This window comes from Geotrypetes seraphini, chromosome 10 (assembly GCF_902459505.1).
Source record: "Geotrypetes seraphini chromosome 10, aGeoSer1.1, whole genome shotgun sequence".
NCBI lineage: Eukaryota > Metazoa > Chordata > Amphibia > Gymnophiona > Dermophiidae > Geotrypetes > Geotrypetes seraphini.
The window spans coordinates 8,069,647-8,093,412 of record NC_047093.1 but is presented as its reverse complement, the minus strand read 5'-3'; the positions used below and the strand labels follow the sequence as shown (position 1 = coordinate 8,093,412).

Genomic DNA, 23,766 nt, shown 5'->3' with positions numbered 1-23,766 from the left:
GCAACCTTATAACATTAACAGACCTGTAATATTTTCTAATCCAGTTAATCACTTTACCACATTTGCACTGAAATCGTCATCGATCTGGATGATATGATTTTAATATTTCATCGATCTTAATTCATTATTCTTTTTACCATATTTCTGAGTATTAGTAAAGCCATGTATACAGTAATTACATATTCCTGGATTTTGTTGGAGGGGGGGGGTGTGTGAGAATAATTACAAGGATATGTAGGATTATTGCTCAACATCCAGACTGAACTGTTGCAATTTTGGACACCTCCCATAAAACAGACATGAGGATGTAATAAGTGACTAGTCCTCTGTGTGGGAAAGACAGTGGGTGACTGGCTGAGTAAAACTAGTCTCGTAAAGCACGTTGGCAATAAGGAATGAAAGGCTGAGGTCTTTCCTGTCACATCCAGGAGCTGTTGGCATTGGAACTACTAGGAATTCTGTAGACTGACCTGAGACTCCAAAAGGGGAGCAAGTACCTGACCCAGTGAGTAGAACAGTCCTTCCCAGAGGATCAATTTTCAAAAAATTCTAGCTTTTAATTTATCCTATAGTTCTGCCTCTGAATTGTATCACCATCATCCTTTATTTCAAGAACTGAAACATTGTAACACGATGGCAGATAAAGACCAAATGGCCCATCCAGAGCATCCACTATCTCCTCCTCTCCCTATTGGCTAAGGCTCCTAACATTTGCATCTCCTCTTCCTATTGGCTAAGGCTCTTTACACCTGCATTGTGAGGTCATAGAGCTTTAGGGTTATAGAAACATAGAAACCTGATGGCAGATAAAGGCCAAATGGCCCATCCAGAGCATCCACTATCTCCTCCTCTCCCTATTGGCTAAGGCTCTTAACATTTGCATCTCCTCTTCCTATTGGCTAAGGCTCTTTACACCTGCATTGTGAGGTCATAGAGCTTTATGGTTATAGAAACATGATGGCAGATAAAGGCCAAATGGCCCATCCACAGCATCCACTATCTCCTCCTCTCCCTATTGGCTAAGGCTCCTAACATTTGCATCTCCTCTTCCTATAGGCTAAGGCTCTTTACACCTGCATTGTGAGGTCATAGAGCTTTATGATTATAGAAACATGATGGCAGATGCATCCAGTCTGCCCATCCACAATAACCATTATCTCTTCCTCTCTCTAAGAGATCCCACGCGCCTGTCCTAGGCCTTCTTGAATTCAGACACTGTCTCTGTCTCCACCACCTCTTACGGGAAACTGTTCCACGCATCTACCACCACCTTAGATTACTCCTGAGCCTATCACCTCTTAACGTCATCCTATGCCTTTTCGTTTCAGAGCTTCCTTTCAAATGAAAGAGATTCGATGCATGTGCATTTATGCCACGTAGGTATGTAAACGTCTCCCTCCCCCATCTTTTTATCACAAAAGCCCTTTTCCTCTTTATAACCCCCGTGTTCACTTGTAGATGGGAAATGGTAAGGGAGTATGAACGGAGGTGAATTGACTTTCTCCTTCAACCATGAATGGCTCATCTGGGGACCCCAACCTCTGCCTCCGATTTGGAGATAAATTCTATTTCCTAGGAATGTGGTGGTGGTTTTCTCCTTTAGAAGCTTTTATTTCATATTGAGACGCATGGAAATTTCCCACTTGTGCAATTGGCTCAGAAATTATACAAAAGTTGTCCACATGTTTATTTAAATAATTTATGTTCCACATATCCTATGCGGATGACAAATTATTTAGGTATTCAAGCATTTTCCCCTAACTGTGCCGGTGGGCTCCCACTCTTATCTAATGTACCTGGGGCAATGGGGATGAAGGCCCTCTTTTACAAAGGCGCGCAAAGCGTTTTGGCATGCGCTAAATCAACGCGTGCGCTAACGGGTCCACAGGATAACATGCACGCTAAAAAGCTTAGAGCACCTTTGTAACAGAGGGGTCAAGTGACTTGCCCAAGGTCACAAGGAGCAATGTGGGATTCCAACCCCACAACCTCAGGGTGCCGAGGCTGTAGCTCTAACCACTGCACACATTCCCATGTGGACTTAATGTCATCCAAAATAGCCTGGCAGTGTTGTTTGAAAGTTCCGTCTGCTCCTGGACGGAGATTCTCTTTTTCATGCTCTGGGAGTGTGTTCTCTGGTTCTCTTTCAGGCATTCTGCAACTGTCCCGTGAAGACATAAGAACATAAGCAATGCCTCCACTGGGTCAGACCTGAGGTCCATCGTGCCCAGCAGTCCGCTCACGCGGCGGCCCAACAGGTCCAGGACCTGTGCAGTACTCCTCTATCTATACCCCTCTATCCCCTTTTCCAGCAGGAAATTGTCCAGTCGTTTCTTAAACCCCAGTACCGTACTCTGCCCTATTACGTCCTCTGGAAGCGCATTCCAGGTGTCCACCACCCGTTGGGTAAAGAAGAACTTCCTAGCATTTGTTTTGAATCTGTCTCCTTCCAACTTTTCCGACAAAGCAATTGAAATGAAAGCGAAAGCAAATCCCCATGTCCCCTCCACCCATGGCGTTTGCCGTTATAGCACAAGTCCAGCTGGCTACTCCATTTAGATTGTCAGCTCTTTCAAGCAGGGACTATCCAGTGCTGCGTACGCCTGGTAGCGCTCTAGAAATAAGAGCAAATGGGATGCCCATGTGGGATCCCTTAGAGGGTTAAGCCAAGGAAACCTGTCACCAGGAGTGGGATCCCTAGGATAGTAGACTTGGGGGGTGGGTCAGTAGAGTGGGCAGACCTGATGGGCTATGGCCCTTATCTGCCGTCATCTTCTATGTTTCTACTCTGTTTTCTGCTTATAGATTCATCTCTGTTTACAAAATGCAAACTATATCTGGCCTTTTACAGCAATTTCTGCATCTCACTCTGTTCCTTAACAGACTCTTTGAAAAAGGGAAGCCGTGAGGTTGAAATCCAATAGGATGGAGCAGGTGAAGGAAAATCCATTTATTCGGCGTAGCTTTGAGCGAATTTCCTGTGGGTTCGGACAGTGGGACTGCCACCCTGTAAGCAATGGGTTTATTTATTGTCTTTTCAGGTCTCTGCCTATTAGTATTCTAATTCGAGCTGTGGAAATGACGCTTATCTTTCCTATCTGATTAATGGCATTTCTTGTCTATAATGTATTTCTCAGTTCGTACACTACCTAGTCCTGTGTCTCTGATAAGGCAGTGCGGAATGTTCTAATAAACGATAAACAAGGAAACCCCCTGTCACTTGTCTTCCAGGTGAGAATTATTCATGTAAAAGCATAAACCCTTGGAGGACGACTAAGGGGTCCTTTTGCTAAGGCGCGCACTGATGTGTGCTAAAGCGTCCACAGGATATAATGGACACGTTAACACGCATCAGCATTTAGCATGCGGTAATTTTTAGCGCACGCTAAAACGCACTAGCGCGCCTTAGTAAAAGGACCCCTAAGTCTGACTTTAAACGTTTCCCGCAAGACATCCATAATTCGGGCGAAACAAATGGCCATTTTCGAACTTTTATTTTGCCATTATCGAAAAAAAGTCCAAAACAAGCCATTTGCATGTAGGAGGGGCCAGCATTTTTATTGGACTGGCCATACAGGCATGCCAGCAGAGCAGTGGCGTACCCTAGGGGGCGCTGCTGTGAACTTCACATTAAGGGTGCCATTTACACATCTCAGCGTAACTCCCGTACATTATATAGTTTTAGCCCTCCAAAACTCCCCTGAAAACTACAGCACCCATCAGTCTACCACTTCAGTAGCCCTTATACTGCCAGGTGTCACCTATATGGCAGTACAGTGGGTTTTGCAGGGCTCACACTTTCCACCAGAGGCATAGCGAGGGTGAGAGGCGCCTCTCCCCGCCCTCTTTTCCAGCGTCCCCACGATCCTTCCCCGTCCCTTCCTGCCGCACACGCCACATCCCTTCCCCTGTGCCTCTGTAACGTTCCCAGCACGAGCAGCAACCCCCAAACCTGCTGTCACGCCAGCGTCGGCTCTTCCTCTGATGTCACTTCGTAGGCACGGGTCCAGGAAGTGATGTCAGAAGAAGAGCAGACACTAGTGCCAGGAACACTACAGAAGTACGGGGAAGGGAAGCGCGGCAGTGGAGGGCGTGAGGAAGGATCGGGGGGGGGGGGGGCGGAAAGGAGAACGGGTCCCTGCCCCCCCACTTACTACACTACTGCTTTCTATCTCAACTGTACTATGGGCCTGGCTCCCCTTCTCTGCAGTCCACTGCACTGACCACTAGGCTACTCCAGAGACCTACTTGCAGCCTGGCCATAGTATCTGCAGCTGTCATAGAGACTGATATGTTCAGCTTTGTGCAGATCTTTGGGGGGGGTGGGAGGAGGGGGTCAGTGCAGATCTTGCAGAGTGTATCAGGCCTGTAAAACTCTGGCCTACATGTCCGGCGCCTAGGGTCCTTGGGAGCCGCATTTCTGGAAGCAGCGCCTGTCAATGATTGACCCGCGGCAGGCACCCCTTAAAGAATCTGGGCCTAACTGGGTTTGTCTGGTTAAGTTAATCCTGGACGAGCAATTCAAATGACCAAGAGCCTCTCCTGGCCGTTCAATTTGCTTTGAATCTTGACCTTTTAACCTTGTTTCCATCTTTAGAGCCCTTCTACCTAAAGGTCATTTTCTGTCCATGATCTGAGCCTTCGGCACGGCCGGTAAGAAGCTCCTCCACGCCACCTCTCACGGAAGCTGATCTCCGGAGTTCAAGAGCTGTTCAATCGCCACAAGACTTTGTACAAACGAACAAACTTCACTCCTGATGTAAACATATTTCTCAAAACTAACAAAGAGCACATGTGTTTTAAAGAAATCTGAGATTTCTGCAGCTCTGCCTCTGTCTGCCATGGCTCCAGGACTAATAAAATCCTGGCCTGGTTTTCCAAGTGTTCAGAGAAGGCGGGGCATGTCTTTCCTCGCCAAAGTTGCCACTGAAGATTTCCTCTGGAATAAGTGTTAGAAGAGGAATGAGCCAAAAATACTGTCTAAATAGCCAGGCGGAATTTGGATCAGCCATATGGTGCTACCACGTTGCGGCTTCTCATCCTGTGCGTGCCTCCTTCCAACCTTCACTCCATTTGCTAATGTTTTGTGACATAAAACCTAGAGATTAATTTTTTTTTTCTCTGTCTTAATTGAAGGAACCATTTAGTACAGATTTAACTATTATTACCAAATCATCAAGCTTGATGCATTGCGCACACACACTCCAATCATGTTTGGACTAGCTCTAAGGATTTATGCAAATGGCTCTGCCGGGAGAAGCAATTTGCAGCAGAGAAGGACAATTATACAGGGCCCGGGAGTGCAGGAATGACTGCACCGGGCAGCTAATGGATAATAATTCCGTGCCGGCAGCAATGAACAGCACTGCAGCGTGACCAATGACTTCAGACCGCAGAGTGGGAGGCTGCTAGGCAATGCTGCCTGCCACTTGCAAAGGGTGCACTCCCCTAGGAGTACAGGCACTGCGAAGAGGAGCTTCTTCACTCAGAGGGAGAACCGGAGGGAAAGGCAACAAAAGAAGCAATAACCAAATGAAAAAGAGGGAGACAGAGTGAAAGAAGAAGAGAAACAAATGGAATGATAAGAGGAAAAGAGAAACAGAGACAACAGAAGGAAAACAATGGATGAGGCAGCATACGAAGGAGAACAAGATGGAGACAGAGTGAAAGAGGGAAGAATCAAATGGAATGATAAGAGAAAAAGAGAAACAGAGACAAAAGAAGGAAAACAATGGATGAGGCAGCATACAAAGGAGAACAAGATGGAGACAGAGGGAAAGAATCAGGAAACCAAAGAGGGAAGAATCAAATGGAATGATAAGACGAAAAGAGAACCAGAGATAACAGAAGGAAAACTATGGATGAGGCAGCATACGAAGGAGAACAAGGTGGAGACAGAGTGAAACAGGGTAAAAAGCAGGAAACCAAAGAGGGAAGAATCAAATGGAATGATAAGAGGAAAAGAGAAACAGAGACAAAAGAAGGAAAACCATGGATGAGGCAGCATACGAAGGAGAACAAGATGGAGACAGAGTGAAAGAGGGAAGAATCAAATGGAATGATAAGAGGAAAAGAGAAACAGAGACAAAAGAAGGAAAACAATGGATGAGGCAGCATACGAAGGAGAACAAGATGGAGACAGAGTGAAAGAGGGAAGAATCAAATGGAATGATAAGAGGAAAAGAGAAACAGAGACAAAAGAAGGAAAACCATGGATGAGGCAGCATACGAAGGAGAACAAGATGGAGACAGAGTGAAAGAGGGAAGAATCAAATGGAATGATAAGAGGAAAAGAGAAACAGAGACAAAAGAAGGAAAACCATGGATGAGGCAGCATACGAAGGAGAACAAGATGGAGACAGAGTGAAAGAGGGAGAACCAAAGGGAAGGGAACCAGAGACAGAGAGAAGGGAGGAACATAGCAGAGAGAAAACAATACCTGGAGCATATGAATTAGAAGGGCAGATCTGAGATAGACTGCTGCCATCATTATATGTGAGTGAAAGCAGAGGTCAAATGAGATAGAAACAAGTTTTCTCACTTTGTCATCAGATTGCCATATGCGGACACACCCGTGTATGAATACATATATTACATTAGATAGTGAGCCCGCCGTGACAGAGAGGGAAAATGCTTGAGTACCTGAACAGTATAGAAAACTGAATAAATTAAAAAAAATGTATGCTTAAATATACATGCAAAACACACCTATTTATAATAAATCTATACAACTCAAAAGGATAAACAATACATTTATATACATAGAGACACACACACACCTCCATATAAACACCCTGAACACAGCAGCAAGTCAGGCCCCCCCCATACAGACCCTAAGTATTGCCACTCGGACTCACTTGATTTTCTTGCCTTCACACTTTGCTAACTGACCCATAGGCCGGAGGGAGGCCAGAGAGCTGCAGTACTTGCGTTTCCGTGGCCGTCCCGGGCCCCGTCTTGCTGGGCTTCGACAACTCTCCTCCCGTCTGCAACCAAGAAGAAAAAAGGCCGTGATTTCCTGCACTGAGAAGGGCAGCCAACCCTGGCTCTGTGAAAAGCAGGCCTGAAACTCATCCCACATGCAGCCGTGGCCTTGCTGGAATCGAGTCTACTCTGGAGTCTCTTATCTGGTTCACCAGAGTCTGCCACCCCCTGCTACAGTACATAGATCCGATATTAACACAAGAAAGTGAGTTAATATTTGATCAGGTCAGAACCTTGGACGTGTTCACTTCACTCCCACTTTCATGTCTTCTCTGAGGCCAGCGTTAAAGGAAGTCTCAGGGTCATGGGGAGTCGGCGGACTGCACAGAGCGGTCCTGCATCATGCACTGTTTCTTAGAAGCTATAGACATTTTTACATATAGAATCTATGCCGCGGCGTAGCGAGGGTGAGAGGCGCCCCTCCCCCACCCTCTTCTCTGCCCCCCTCCATCTCCACACGCTCCTTCCCCATCCCCTCCTGCCGCAGGCGTGCCGCTTTCCCTTTCCCTGTACCTCTGTAACATTCCTGGAGCGAGCAGGAAGTGACATCAGAGGAAGAGCTCATGCTGGTGTGACAGCAGGTTGCTGCTCATGCCAGGAACGTTACAGAGGTACAGGGGAAGGGAAGCGCTCCCTCACTGAACACTTGAATTCATTCGCTAATTATATCAAATTTGGATTACTGTAATCCACTTTACGAAGGCATCGCACAAAAGGAAATTAGAAGATTACAAATAATACAAAATACTACAATAAAAATTATCACAGGTAAAAGAAAATTTGATCATGTCACACTTTTATTAAAGAATGCGCATTGGCTCCCTATCAACCACAGAATAACTTATAAACAGGCTCTTATCACATTTCAAGTCCTACAATTCAAAGCTCTGTTGTTTCTAGACCGAGTTATCATCCCGTATATTCATAGTAACATAGTAGATGACGGCAGATAAAGACCCGAATGGTCCATCCAGTCTGCCCAACCTGATTCAATTTACATTTTTTTTAAATTTTTTCTTCTTAGCTATTTCTGGGCGAGAATTCAAAGCTTTCCCCGGTACTGTGCTTGGGTTCCAACTGCCGAAATCTCTGTTAAGACTTACTCCAGCCCATCTACACCCTCCCAGCCATTGAAGCCCTCCCCAGCCCATCCCCCACCAAACGGCCATACACAGACACAGACCGTGCAACTCTGCCCAGTAACTGGCCTAGTTCAATATTTAATTCCTTTCCGTTCCTTACGATCCGAGGACAAAAATCTACTCACTATACCATCCTTACGAATTATAAATACGAGGCGGAACACTCTTTTCTCTGTCACTGCTCCCCAAACCTTGAACCTACTACCAGCTTTGCTAAGATAAGAAAGAACCTTCGAATAGTTTAAATCAAAATGAAAAAGCTACCTATATAGGGACGCCTATAATTAATTTGCCTATGAAGCTCAGTTAACATTCCACTCAAAGCAGGCGAGCGCCGATCTAAGAAACCTCCTATTGGTTCATCCTTTCCCCGTTCTCTTTCCTATACCAAATTGTAGTTCCTCCCTGCATTTCCCTCTTATCGAATGCACGTCTGTGATTCCCCCCAAATTGTTTATCTCCCCTATTTGAACTTTTATTGTTCATCGCTTTCTAATCTATGAAAAAAGTGATTTTTTTTTTTTCAAATATTAATTAAACTTGAAGGAGCAGGGGGCAGAGAGCAGGATGGGTGCCTAGGGCGGACTCCCTCCCCTTACCATGCCACTGAATCTATGCACATAACCAAAACGCTTGTTAATTCAACTGAAATAAAACCTACTAGGCAAAATAAGACTCCCCAGTGCTGCCAAGGAACTGGTTCTGTGGAGGGAGGCTTCTGGCCAGGGTTTGGACACTGCCCCCACCTCCTTTCATTTGAAATCAGAACTACAGATACCAGAATGCAGCAGGAAGGAGAAGACAGAGGGGTGGAGTCAGGGAAGAGCATCAACACTTAAGCGCAGGCACTCAACGTTGTGTCAAGACTTGGTAAAAGCGCTCGTGCCCAACTGCTGTCAGGTGCCTAAGTGTTCACAAGTACTAGCCACGCCCCTGACCCGCTCATGCCCCTCCTACTTCTCTACCCCCTAGAATAGCAGCTGCTAACCGCAACAATTGACACAAATTAATAGTCAATTATGAAATTGCATTGTGCGTGAAACTAACCTTATCTACAACTTATGTGTGTGTGCACAAGTTTGTGCATTAAGCCTATATTTAGATAACCTTGATAAAATTTAAAAAAATTGGGTGACATATTTACAGAATTAATGTGCATCTTAAACTCAGGCATGCAATATTTAGGGAAATCCTTTAGGTAATCTCGTGATCTTGTCAAATTGTTTAGTCGCTACTCCATACATAAGTAACGCTACACTGTAACACTACGAAAGTAACCTGTAACCCAGGGGTAGGGAACTCCGGTCCTTGAGAGCCGTATTCCAGTCGGGTTTTCAGGATTTCCCCAATGAATATGCATGAGATCTATTTGCATGCACTGCTTTCAACGCATATTCACTGGGGAAATACTGAAAACCCGACTGGAATACGGCTCTCGAGGACCGGAGTTCCCTACCCCTGCTGTAACCTGTTCTGATCTCTTTGGGGAAGATGGAATATTAAAGCAAATAAAGATATACACTCAGAGGTGTTTCTGCGCAAAAAAGGAAAATGCTGCCATCCAACGCGGAGAAAGCAGGAACAGTAGCATCCGCCGTCTCTTCCTCTCCCTGAGACTTACTCGTGGTCGTGCCGTCGCTGAAGCTTCACCAGCTCCCGCTGCTTTTCTTTGTAACGCCGCTGCAGCTCAGCCAGCATCATGCGCATCTCAACTTCCTGTGTATCCAGCTGTTCGATGGCTGCCTTCAGGGGACAAACCTACAGCACGCCAAAAGCAGCACGGGACAAAGTTAGAGCTACGAGTTAGTCAGTGGGCCAGCCAGACTCTCTGAAAACAAGCGATACGAGTAAACTGGCTCTAAACATTTGTTTCTAGTTAACTTTTTTTTAAATTTAGCTTGTTTGACTTTCAAAATCACGAGAATGCTTTAAAATTGGTACATGCAAAATATTTTGACTTTTAGAACTAAACTAAAACAAAGCCAAACACCTGGAAGCAGAGACGTAGAAGAAGCGATTCTCTCACAGCCCAGGAAGTTGCAAAGCTTCTGAACTCCATAAATGAGCTAGTGTCGAACATGTTAAAAACACTCACCCACTTTACACCTCTTCTTTGCACAGAGGCTCAAGAAATTCTTCTCCTGATCCAAACACCTCCCTCCCCCTGGGAAAAACCTCTTATTTAACCTGGCTCAAACTATGTGGCCTGCGGAAATCTGGCCAGTTTGCTTGGGCAAGTGGTTTAAAAATTGCCCTCAAAGGAAGGAATTTCAGAACAGGTAGTGCAAGTAACATGCTCATTTCTCAACCTCTAGGCCACGGGTAGGGAACTCCGGTCCTCGACAGTAGAGTTCTGCACGGGAACGGGGATTGCGGGAATCCCGCGGGGGTCCTGCGGGAATCCCCCCTAACCCACGGGACTCCCACGGGGACCCCCCTCTGGTCCACAGGACTCCCATGGGGAAGGTAGGCTTTGAAAGCAGGGTTCGTCCATATAATATAATGGACACGTCAGCCTTAGTGAAAGAGGGGGTTTATAAGTTAATTACCTGAACAGAAAACAAAAAAAGGGTTCCACCAAAGAGATTCCACAAGGAAAACAGCAGCACAAACACAAAAGAAACTGTGGAATTGATGATCCTGTCAGAAGTAATTGCTGCTTTTTATGGGACGGGCGGGGATGGAGGTAATTCACCAGAAAGCTGAGACTGGTCCAAAATACCGCCATCCGCCTTATCTTTGGCCTGAAGAAATGGGATCACATATCCCCTTTCTACCACAAGCTGCACTGGCTGCCATTCGAATCCAGAGTCCTATTTAAGTTCTCTTGCATCTGCTACAAAACCGTTTCTGGTATGTCACCAGACTACCGTTACCCCCACTTCAACCTGAACTATAATAAGAAGAGCTCCCGCAGAATAACTTTGTTCGCTTTTCCCTCACTGAAATCGTGTCACCTTAAAAGATTCCTCGAACGAACCTTCTCTTTCCAAGCGGCCAAACTAAACTCATGGCTCGCCCAAATCATACTTGACAGCTATTCATACCTCCCCTTCAGAAAAAAGCTCAAAACTCTACTTTTTAACGGACCAAATCCCTAACGCTCCCCTCTTCCGCCGTAACGCTACCCCCTCTCCTCCTTAGAAAACTGATGAAACCCCTCCTTTGCAACAGACCTATCCCTTAGCCCCCCCTTCCCCCATCTAAACCCTCCTCTCCCCTCTCCCCCCCTTACTTTCCCACCCCCCCTCCAAGTTGGTTGCCCCCCCCTGTTTCCATCTAATATGCTCTTATCTAATTTCCTCTCTTAAACTCTATTGTATCCTACTGCAGCACTCTGTATGTATCCCGTATTGTATCCTACTGCAGCACACTGTATGTATCCCGTATTTAGCCCTTCCCCCTCCTAAATCGTTTATGTAAACGAGTTCGTCCCCACGATTGCCTTGTTATGTTCTTCTTTTTTCGAATCGCACTGTATGTAATTCATCTACCTGTTGTGAACCGCCTTGAACTCCCTGGGTATGGCGGTATACAAAATAAAATATTATTATTATTATTATTATTAATTCCTTGCGGGGATGGGTGGGGGCGGAGAGGATCCTGATGGGGACGGGTGGGGACGGAGAGGATCCTGGCGGGGACGGGTGGGATTTCTGTCCCCGTGCAACTCTCTATTCGAGAGCCGTATTTCAGTTGGGTTTTCAGGATTTCCCCAATGAATATGCATGAGATCTATTTGCATGCACTGCTTTCAATGCATGTTCATTGGGGAAATCCTGAAAACCCGACTGGAATACGGCTCTCAAGGACCGGATGCTCTAGGCCATTGCCTGTATGCTCTTTAAACTAGACTCCCATCATGAAACCTGCTCCATAGAAAATGTAAATGTTTAATTGCACTCTCTCTTCCTAATTCTGGAAACTTCTACACACAACATGATGCTTAGCGAGCAAAGTTGTGCGTGCAAGTTAGAGAATGCAGTCAGTTGCACACGCGATACCATAATAATTAGCTGTTAATTGGGGTTAATCGACACTGATTAGCAGTTATGAACAGTGGTGTAAAGAGGGAAGTAACGCCTGGTGTGGTGTCAACGTGCTGTGTGCTCCCCACTCTTCTCCGCTGCAGGAGCGCCCCTCCCCCCCCACTTACCTCTTGACAAATTCGCCAGCACGAGCAGTGCTAGAGAGCATTTATAGAGGTATATGGGGGGGAGGGAGGCAGAGAGGAAAGGCGCCGGCACCCCCCCCCATGAAGATGGTGTCTGGGGTAGTCCGCCCCACCCCCTACCCACCCTTACTATGCTACTGGTTATGCATATAACAGACTTTAGTTGAGATTCTGCAAATTGTGCATGCAGAATTTACCATGCACAACTGCTGGGGGCGTGGACTTGGGAAGAGCATAGGCAGACCAAGGGCACTTGTGCGCACAGGTTATACAATACTAGCTGCCCAAAGTTATACCAGTCATTCAGCTGGCGTACAAGCTCACACCTACAGTTAGGCATTTCACTGTGGACGTATGCTGATTTTCTATAACCGAGCGCGTGGCGGGAGAGTGTGCTGCAGTGGTTAGAGCTACAGTCTCAGCACCGTGAGGTTGTGGGTTCAAATCCCATGCTGCTCCTTGTGACCCTGGGCAAGTCACTTAATCCCCCCATTGCCAAAGGTACATTAGATAGAGTGTGAGCCCACCGGGACAGACAGGGAAAAATGCTTGACTACCTGAATAAATTCATGTTCCCCTGGGAGAACAGTATAGAAAATCGAACAAATAAATAGTGTGAAGAGTTTCAGCCTCTGATAACCAGAGCTGGAATTGTGATGTCATAATGCCTCATTCCACCAATAAGAGGCAACCTCATCAGTGATGTCACAATGACTTCATTGTCCTATACTTGGCTCACTTTTACTACATTTTGGTTTCAAGAGTGGTGCAGTGGTTAAAGCTGCAGCCTCAGCACCCTGGGGTTGTGGGTTCAAACCTACGCTGTTCCTTGTGACCCTGAACAAGTCACTTAATCCCCCCATTACCCCCGGTACATTAGATAAAATGTGAGCCCATCTGGACAGAGAGGGACAAATGCTTAAGTACCTGAATGTAAACCACTTAGCTTATAAGTGGTAATTAAAATGCTAAAATAAAATATTAATAAATGTATGCAGTTGCCAATATAGAATTCACACAGCATTAGGCATCATCCTGACACCTAAGTTGAAGTAATCTATTCCCCTGTGGGCGTACCTGTGCATTTTATACTGTAAATATGGGTGTCTTCTGCCCCGGCTCTGCCCAAACTGCCCCCTGCATTATGTAAGTGGGCACAATCTTTCCGTGCACCTGTCTTCTACCAATGCAACGCCTGGGCACCATTTTCCATGTATACAGAGCACCTACTTGCTGGAAAAGCTTTAGAGAACTGCCGTCATCCTGTCCTGCCCATGGCGGGGCTCGACTTCTCAAGCGATTAAGTTTAGAGACCCACTAAATGCGACCCCCTGGGAAAAAGACTTTGCAAGTGGGGAGGACTCACTGGCTTGGCTTTGGGGGTCCAGGTGTATTTCCTGCGAAGGACGTGCACCCTGGAAGTGGACGCTGAACAACCCCGGCTGCATGTGAGGTCCGTCTCCGATGCACTTCTGTGCAGGCTAGCAGCTTCCGCCAGAGACCACGCTGAAGCAATGATGGCCAGGTTCTGCAGGTTGTAGGTCAGCAGATCTTCGTCCCCTGCAGGAGAGAAGCAGAGAAAAAGGTTGTAGATAAGTCTGGGGAGAAAGGGACTGTCAGGAAGAGACAGTTCATCCTGTCCTCGCTGTAGGCTGGAGAAATCGGCTTTCTTAACACTCCCTGTTACCTTCTGTTGCAGCAACAGTTCTCCAAAAGTGACGTGAAGCCCGGTTTAATATGGAACGCAGCGATTAGAACTGTTCGATATCAGTGGTATTTTACAAAAGGCTCTGCAGCATGTACAGTGAGAACGACCATTCCGGAAATATTCACAGGGATAAGGGGGAGAGTGTGGGGCAGTGGTTAAAGCTACGGGCTCAGCACCCTGAGGTTGTGGGTTCAAACCCACTCTGCTCTTTGTGACCCTGGGCAAGTCACTTCATCCCCCCTTTGCCCCAGGTACATTAGATAGATTGTGAGCCCCCACCAGGACAGACAGGGAAAAATGGTCGAGAATCTGAATAAATTAATGTAAACTGTTCTGAGTTCCCCTGGGAGAAGAGTAGAGAAAATTGAATAAATAGTGTGAAAAGTTCCAGCCTCTGATAACCAGAGCTGGTATTGTGATGTCATAATGCCTCATTCCACCAATGCCTAAGAGCCAACCTCATCACTGATGTCACAATGACTTGATTGTCCTTTACTTGGCTCGCTTTTGCTACATTTTGTTTTCTAGAGTGGTCCAGTGGTTAAAGCTACGGCCTCAGCACCCTGAGGTTGTGGGTTCAAACCCACACTGCTCCTTGTGACCTTGTACAAGACACTTAATCCCCCCATTGCTCCAGATACATTAGATAGAGTGTGAGCCCACCAGGACAGACAGGGGAAAATGCTTGAGTATCTGAATAAGTTCATGGAAACCCCTCTGAGCTCCCCTGGGAGAACAATAAAGAAAGTTGAATGAACAGCAGAAAATGTGGCAGCTTCCAATGGGAGTTTGCATCACTTCCACATGTAACTGTCCATTCTACAAACCTCCACTTGGCTTCATTTTGGAGCTGGTAATAAGCTACAGGGCATTAAGGACCTCCTCCTTAATGGTTGTTCGAATGCACATTATGTGAATATAGCAAAACCTTCTTTCTCGATTGCTGGTCCGATACTACAGAATGGAATTCCTGGAAACTTGTGCTTCTCTGAGAATGTGCTTCGTTTCAGGAAATCATTGAAGTAAGGATTGATTGGATCTAGGAAGACTTGTGGATTAGATCAATCTTAAGAATGCTTTGTTAATTTTATTGATGTAACTGATGGCTTTTGAATTTTGCTGGTGATTGTGGATTTTATTTTTTTTTATTGCAGCTAATTAATGTTTGAAATAAATAAATAATAAATAACCCCTCAAGGCTAAAATGAGCACTTTTTAACAATCTGTGCATGGCTCTGAGCTGATGTAAATTGCAATGGCGATATTTTTACCCACAGACATTTATTCCCTTTGTGAGATGGGGCCTAAACAAGGAGATGTGGGCCACACCCAAGGGTTCATAGACAAAAGCGCATGGCGACAAAGGCGCGCCGACAACCCAGCGCAGACAACTGAGCGCAAGGCGGAAGCGCGCCGAAGAAAAACAGTATTTTAAGGGGCTCCGATGGGGAGTGTTGGTGGGGAACCCCTCCACTTTACTTAATAGAGATCGCGCCGGCGTTGTGGGGGTTTTGGGGGGTTGTAACCCCCCTCATTTACTGGAAACTTAACTTTTTTCCTCTTTTTTAGGGAAAAAGTGAAGTTTTCAGTATAATGAAATTGTAACTTCTTCCTTTTTTTCCTTCCCTATTCGTGTATTGTCTTTTTTAGTTTGTCTTTTATTTATTATCGTATTAGTTGTTATATTTTAATTTGTATTGTACATCGCTTAGGAAATTAAATAGGCGATTTATCAAGCATTAATAAAACTTGAAACTTGAAAACTATTGCGCTCGGGGCCACATTTAGAGGGCAGATGCGAGACGATAATGTCACACTCATGCCTGTGATGTCATCGTGTCACATCCGCGCATGCGCAGATACCCTCCAAACACGGCCCCGAAGAGATGGGGTTTGTGTGGGGCTGGGGTTGGGGAGCGGAACGGAGAAGGGCTATAGGCGGAAGGGGTGGGGCTACACGTCTTCTTTTTCTTTTAGGACAAAACCCTACTTTTGGGTCCAATGAAAGGTAGCAAAACCTACATAAAAGCCAGTTCATCTTGTTCTAAAATCCTACTAAGGAAAAGGTGAAGGACTGAGCAGAACATGGTGCAAAGGGTCAGCAGGGTGAAGAGCAAAGGCAAGGTGAGCACCTACCCACCAGGTGACATTCCTTCTTTGCCTTTGGTTCAGCAATCAATTGTGGGCTTTGTCACTATGATTAGCAGCACAGAAGCCGACTGGAGGAATCGGGAGCTGGGAGCAGGTGAGCTTTTTCTCCGAAGTGTTTGAGACCATGCTGAGCCCTGGTCCAACAGACACACCTGCTCAACCCAGAAGAGCTGGTAGCAGTGAGCTGTGGGAGGACTCGAGAGTGGCCGGAGAGGCTGCAACGAGCTCCCTCGGTGATGGGGGTGGCTGGAGCTGGAGTGTCCCTTCCTCACCCTTCATGAAGGAGAAGAAATACAGGGAAGCCTATCGATGGCTGAACTGCTAGAGGCACCCAGTGAAATACAATTTGGCCCTGGAAGATTTTTTCCACCGCAAGAGATATGCGGTTCAGTAACACTCGAAGAACTTTGGACTGCTTTAGGAACTATGGAGAAAGTCTTTCACAAAAAGATTGATATATTTCTAGAAGGTACTGTATCTCTTCAAACCCAATACAGGTGCAAGATCCGTCATTGGTGGGGCAAGACAAGAAGCTTAAGAAATTAGAACAAACCATTAAAATGACTCAAGGAGGAGATATTAAAGACAAGGACATCTAAGTCTGAGTTTGGACATTTTGGGAAAGATGTCCAGAAGAGAAAATGTCCATTTTCAAAACATCAAGATGTCTATCCCTTTTTTTTTTAAAATGACCTATCTAGACGTTTTGGCCCTTAGTATGTCTGTCTTTTTTATCGGGGGTGGGGGGAGGGCTATTTTTAAATACAAAGATATCCAAATGAAAACCACACAAAAATTAGCTAATGGGACCGCCAAGTAGCCAGCATTCTTAGCAAACTGGCCACACAGACATCTGAGCAGAGCAGAGGGGCAGTCTAAAAAGTCCCAGGAACAGATCATGGTGAGCCTCCAAAACCCATCCAAAACTTACTGTATCCACCTGAACATCACAACAAAAACAACCCTTTCTGTAGGTATGTTTGTACTTTCCATATAAGAATCAGAGGTTTTGGGGACATAAAATATTTATTTTCCTGACCTATCTAGGGCTACCCAAGGGGTAAGAAAAGCTTGTTTGGCCTTTAAATCCCACCTTATGACCCTGGGAGGAACTTTTTTCTTTCAGTATCTGTGCCAATGTATTATAAAGATTGATGTTAAGAATTCTGACCCTGATTTTATTAACGGCGTAGTAAACTAGGCACGTTAGATGCAATTCTTGTGAAAGGTAGGCTTTTAAAACCTTTCACGTAGCTGCGATTCTCCAAACGGTGCCGTTGCGTGATTGATATGCAATCGGCGCCAATGTAAGCGCCATTTGGAGAATCTGGCCCTATGTATTTATACATCTGATACACCTAAAAAATTCCTTGTTGGTTCTTAGAGTTATAGCCTCACCAATTTTGAAAGATTGTTTGCTGATACTGCTCCGGAGTAGTAGATTTCCTTTGTTTTATTTTCCGTTTTGCTTAATGGAAAATTTCTTCTGTTTTCCATTTTTCCTCTTTTTCTCTTTCCTTGAAATGGGATTCATTGCACTTCAGTTCTAATTTGCATTTCTGATTTATTTGTTAAATCTTTTTCCTTGAATTGGAATCCTCTATAATAAAACCCTTACCCGCGCATGCGCAGTTGAAACGGCGTGATCCCTGCCGCTGTGATTTCTGCTTCCGTGCCAAATTTGATTTGAGGCACGTGGGGCAGAAGAAGGAGAGTGTGGCGGTTTCTGCATGTGCAGTAGACCGTGCGGCAGTTTTCCTATTAGTAGGAGCCTGCGGCGGTTTAAACATTGCCTTTCTTCCACAACGCTGCGACCCCGAAACCACTGCAGACCACCACGAAAACCGGGTAAAAGGTAAAAGGAAAGGAGAAAGGCTACTGCTGGACAGGGGGGAGGAGGGAAGAGGTGCTGCTGGACAGAGGGGAGGTAAAAGGAAGGGAGAAGGGCTACTGCTGGACAGGGGGAAGAGGGAAGGGGTGCTGATGCACATGGGGGAGGTAAAAGGAAGGAAGAAGGGCTACTTCTGGATAGGGGGAACAGGGAAGGGGTGCTGCTGGACAGTGGAGAGGTAAAAGGAAGGGAGAAGGGCTGCTGCTGGACAGGGGGAGCAGGGAAGGGGTGCTGCTGGACAGCGGGGAGGTAAAAGGAAGGGAGTAGGGCTACTGCTGGACAGGGGGAGCAGGGAAGAGGTGCTGTTGGACAGGGGGGTTGTAAAAGGAAGGGAGAAGGGCTACTGCTGGACAGTGGGAAGAGGGAAGGGGTGCTGCTGCACATTGGGGGAGATAAAAGGAAGGGAGAAGGGCTACTGCTGGACAGGGGGAGCAGGGAAGGGGTGCTGCTGGACAGTGGGGAGGTAAAAGGAAGGGAGAAGGGCTACTGCTGGACAGGGGGAGCAGGGAAGGGGTGCTGCTGGACAGTGGGGAGGTAAAAGGAAGGGAGAAGGGCTGCTGCTGGACAGGGGGAGCAGGGAAGAGGTGCTGTTGGGCAGGGGGGAGGTAAAAGGAAGGGAGAAGGGCTACTGTTGGACAGGAGGGAAGGGGTGCTGCTGGACACAGGGAAACAGGCAAGGGTTGGTGGTGGACAGCTGAGGAAAGAGAGATACAGAAAGAAAAAAAGACAGACAGACAGCGGCCAAGGAGAGAGAAAGAAAGACAGACACATGCATCTATTCTAGCACCTGTTAATGTAACGGGCTTAAAGACTAGTGCTATAATAAATAAATAAAAAAATCAACTGAAATCTTATGTCCAAATTTAGGAACTGAGTTAGACAACAAATTACAATTAGAGCTACAGGTCAGGAAAGTGGTGAAGAACTCTTTAACCACACTGAAAGTTACAAATTGAAAAATTTCTGAACTCCGTTTGACTGTGCTAATGTTGTTTACGCAGACTGGTTTAAATCATTATTAGATAAATTACAAAAAGTCTAGCATGCAGCAGTTAGAATTATTTTTAAGGGGGGGTAAATATCAATCGATGACTCCTATGTATTTGAAACTCTACTGGTTGACCATTGAGGCATGGATTCAATTTAAGATATGTGTCTTGGTCTTTCAATTTTTTCAGGGAGAGATTCTAGCTGGTTTGTTTCAGCCATTAGCTATTCAACGTTATGTCACTTGGAATCAACTCTTTTTAAGCTTTCTTACTTTATGACAAATTACTTTAACTAGAATGCTGCAAACATTCACGATATATCAAGCAGCTTTTAAATGGAACTCCATTCTTAAATCCATAAGGTTTATCTCAAGTTTCACGTTTATTCACTCCTGGATATACCGCTTATCAAAGAACGTCAAAGTGGTTTACAAAATGTCATATCTAATCAAGAGAGAAGAAGAAAAAAAAATGCAGCGGAAGGGGAACAGAGAAAGGAAGGAGGAAAGAAATACAATAATCGATATGAAAGAAAGGGGAACGGTGGGGGGTGGGAGGGAGAGTCTCACTGGGAAAATTTCCAAGTCACGAATGGGCACACTTCAGGAAGGGAGAAAAGAACTTAGGCCCTCTTTTACAAAGGCACGTTAAGCGTTTTAGCGTGCACTAAATCAACGTGTGCGCTAACCGCTAGCGCACCTTTGGGGTTAGTTAAAGGCCTCCATGGAAAGGTAAGTTTTCACTGATGCTTTACATCTATCCAGGGAGGTTTCCAGTCGAAGGGAAAGAGGTGGGTCTGGCTACGGAGAAGATGGCGAGTGTCAAACTACTCTTTATAATCAGAAGAGCACTGAAGACTTTTCGCTTTTGCAAAATCTTATCTTAATTGACGCTCTTTCAGTGAACTTTACGCTAGTTTTTCATTTGTACCCCGCAATGAACTTTTTGGTATTTCCGGGTAATAAGTGTAATGCAATGTTTTCATAAAACAAGTGATTAAAAAAACTGAATAAATAAATTAAAAAAATCCTTCTATGAACTGCACTGAACATGCAGCCACGTAACACTTTGATACAGGGCCTGGGCTCTGTGAATCACGTGCCAGTTAGGATGGAAAGGAGAAGGTGCCCATCTGCGTCTTTTTGCAGAGGAATGTAGAAAGCTGGGAATTTGATTAAAAAGCCAAAATCTGTATCTGCAGCTGGATTGGTGCCAGCAGGAGGGAATGTTTTGTATTTCTTACGTTTAAGGGACAACCTTGACACAGCCAATGAGGCGAAACAGGTCGGCAAGTCACGAGCCGACAGAATTTCAACGTTAAAAAATTTTAAAGTGTAATAAAAGGAAAAAGGTATTTATATTAACACTATGAAAAAATATATAAATAATAAGGAAAAGGATCAATGACGATTTGAGCAGTACTTCTAAAAAATCCTGAACTCCGATGATCCTAATTGTAATGTGCCATACTTTGTATTGTTGTTTGAATATTTTTACTGCTCTGATAGTCTGTTGCTTGTTTTTGACTTATTCCTTCTGTACATTGCCTTGAGGAATCCCTTCAAAGAGGTGGTACAGAAATCCAAATAAGCGAAGTATATGAAGGTTATAATTGGAAATTCTGGGCAACTCGCATGTCCTGAGTAGGAATTGTAGCTTTCTAATGCTGATAGAGAGGGGACATCTTTGTCTGGACTGCAAGCAACGGGTTAATATAGGAAGCGTATCAGGAAAGACTGGCGATAGCTGAAGAACTGAGGGCCAACAATGCAGAAGTGCTAACTGGAAAGGGTAAGCGATTCCAGTTTTTGCCCTGGATCGGTAGCATGGAATGTCGCTACTCTTTGGGATTCTAGAATCTTGTCACTCTCCGGGATTCCGGAATCTTGCTATTCTTTCAGATTCTGTATAGAATGTTGCTACTCCTTTGGTTTTTGCCAGGTACTAGGGACCTGGATTGGCCACCTTGAGAACAGACTACTGGGCTTGATGGACCATTAGTCTAACCCAGTAAAGCTATTCTTATGTACATACTGGCAAACATCCAATGCAAAGCACATTCCGAAAATGGCCATCTAATAAACAAAAGGCTTCTATCTAAACAGAGATATACAAACCTACCAATCAACAGAATTGTCTGCCTTTTTTTATTATTGTCTATTGATAGGGACGTCCCTTGGCAGTCATGCTGCTTCTTCCACAATCATTGAGGTCGTCGCTATTATTGCCCTAATGCTTATTTCTTGAAATTAAACTCAACTTTTCCCTCCCCCTTCCCCCCAGGCAGCAGCATCAAGCCAAGCCAAATCTCTACAAGCAATCATCAATAATGTTTCAAAAGTAGGAAAACTACAAAATACTACATGCTCTGGGAGATACTGAACCCCGGAAGGGTGTTCGAATCTTCCGGAATGATCACCAGTGAGCCGGTTTATCTGAAGGGAATAGACTTAGTAGATAAGGACAGGTTGTTCACCCTCTCCAAGGTAGAGAGAACGAGAGGGCATTCTCTAAAATTGAAAGGGGATAGATTCCGTAAGAACGTAAGGAAGTTCTTCTTCACCCAGAGAGTGGTGGAAAACTGGAACGCTCTTCCGGAGTCTGTCATAGGAGAAAACACCCTCCAGGGATTCAAGACAAAGTTAGACAAGTTCCTGCTGAACCAGAACGTACGCAGGTAAGGCTAGATTGAGGGCACTGGTCTTTGACTGCTGGGCACGATGGACCACTGGCAATTCTTATGTTCTTGGGAACTTGCAGTTGTTCCATGACTATGCATTCAAAGAACGAGCTCCCTCCATTGCATTACAGCTCTCCATTTACATAAGATACGTACTTTTACGTACAATCCAACTGCTTATCTGAAGCAAATATTTTTTCTCCCTAGATAAAAAATCTATTTACCAAACACATTAAATGGTACAGTGTAAATATTGACCTTCAATAACTCATTTAGGGCTCCTTTTACAAAGCTGTGGTAGTGAACCTACAGTGTGCACCGAAGCCCATCGGAATTGAATGAGCTTTGGTGCAGTTACCGCAGCAGAATCACTACCACGGCCCTTAAATACGTTGATATTTGATTACATTTCCAAAATATGTGTCCCATTGTGTCACTCTCCCCACACTTTAGACTATGACCAGGGTTGTCCTACGCCGGTCCTCGAAGGCCACAATCCAGTCACGTTTTCAGGATTTCCCCAATGAATTTGCATGAGATCTGTTTGCATGCCGTGCTTCCATTGTATGCAAAGGGATCTCATGCATATTCATTGGAGAAATCCTGAAAACCCGACTTGGTGAGAGCCGAGGTTGGACACCCTTGCTTTAGACAATAACATTTACCTGCAAAAACCTTTTTCAGTGCTTTTTCTGTGGAGAAATGTACAATCCTAACAACAAATAAAATTGCTGTTCCTGTGATTTCATTGATATTAGTCACTAATTTGCCTTGAAACTTGATTATTGTAACACCATCTACACCTGCCTTCCAACTTCTGTGCTCAATTACTAACAGTTCAATACTATGCGATCAAATTGTTGAGTAGTGCCCATCGTTTCAACCATATCACCCCGCTGCTAAAGCATCATCATTGTTCTTCCTATTAAGTGCTGTCTTGAGTACAAGGCTCTGATCCTAGCTCACAAGGGTCTTCATTTTGGATTGCCACACAATCTAGCCAATCTACTTGTTCGTTATAATCCTCCCGCTCTGTTTGCTAGCTCAGCTGCCCATAAGAAGAGCCTTATTGGATCAGACCAATGGTCCATCAAGCCCAGTAGCCCGTTCTCACAGTGGCCAATCCAGGTCCCTAGCACCTGACCAAGACCCAAGGAGTAGCAACATTCTATACAGAATCTCAAAGAATAGCAAGATTCCGGAATGTAGAGAGTAACAAGATTCTAGAATCCCAAAGAGTAGCAACATTCCGTACAGAATCTCAAAGAATAGCAAGATTCTGGAATCCCAGAGAGTAACAAGATTCTAGAATCCCAAAGAGTAGCAACATTCCATACAGAATCTCAAAGAATAGCAAGATTCTGGAATCCCAGAGAGTAACAAGATTCTAGAATCCCAAAGAGTAGCAACATTCCATACAGAATCTCAAAGAATAGCAAGATTCCAGAATCCCAAAGATTAACAAGATTATAGAATCCCAAAGAGTAGCAACATTCCATACAGAATCTCAAAGAATAGCAAGATTCTGGAATCCCAGAGAGCAACAAGATTCTAGAATCCCAAAGAGTAGCAACATTCCATATAGAATCTCAGAGAGTAACAAGATTCTAGAATTCCAAAGAGTAGCAACATTCCATACAGAATCTCAAAGAATAGCAAGATTCCGGAATACTCAGAGAGTAACAAGATTCTAGAATCCCAAAGAGTAGCAACATTCCATACAGAATCTCAAAGAATAGCAAGATTCTGGAATCCCAGAGAGCAACAAGATTCTAGAATCCCAAAGAGTAGCAACATTCCATATAGAATCTCAGAGAGTAACAAGATTCTAGAATTCCAAAGAGTAGCAACATTCCATACAGAATCTCAAAGAATAGCAAGATTCTGGAATCCCAGAGAGTAACAAGATTCTAGAATCCCAAAGAGTAGCAACATTCCATACAGAATCTCAGAGAGTAACAAGATTCTAGAATCCCAAAAAGTAGCATCATTCTATACAGAATCTCAAAGAATAGAAAGATTCCGGAATCCTCAGAGAGTAACAAGA

At 44.9% G+C, this 23,766-nt stretch overlaps 1 protein-coding gene across 3 annotated transcripts in view; it reads right to left on the bottom strand.

Annotated features, from left to right (window-relative positions):
- The window catches only part of BAHCC1 (BAH domain and coiled-coil containing 1), a 320,033-nt gene that overhangs the window by 59,449 nt on the left and 236,818 nt on the right, over positions 1 to 23,766 (bottom strand). For all 3 annotated transcript variants that reach the window (XM_033961808.1, XM_033961807.1, XM_033961806.1), the window contains exons 12-14: positions 13,667 to 13,860; positions 9,748 to 9,884; positions 6,858 to 6,986 (exon numbers count right to left, since the gene is read on the bottom strand). In XM_033961808.1, coding sequence (XP_033817699.1) covers positions 6,858 to 6,986; positions 9,748 to 9,884; positions 13,667 to 13,860 — 460 coding nt within the window. The remainder of the gene's footprint in view (positions 1 to 6,857; positions 6,987 to 9,747; positions 9,885 to 13,666; positions 13,861 to 23,766) is intronic.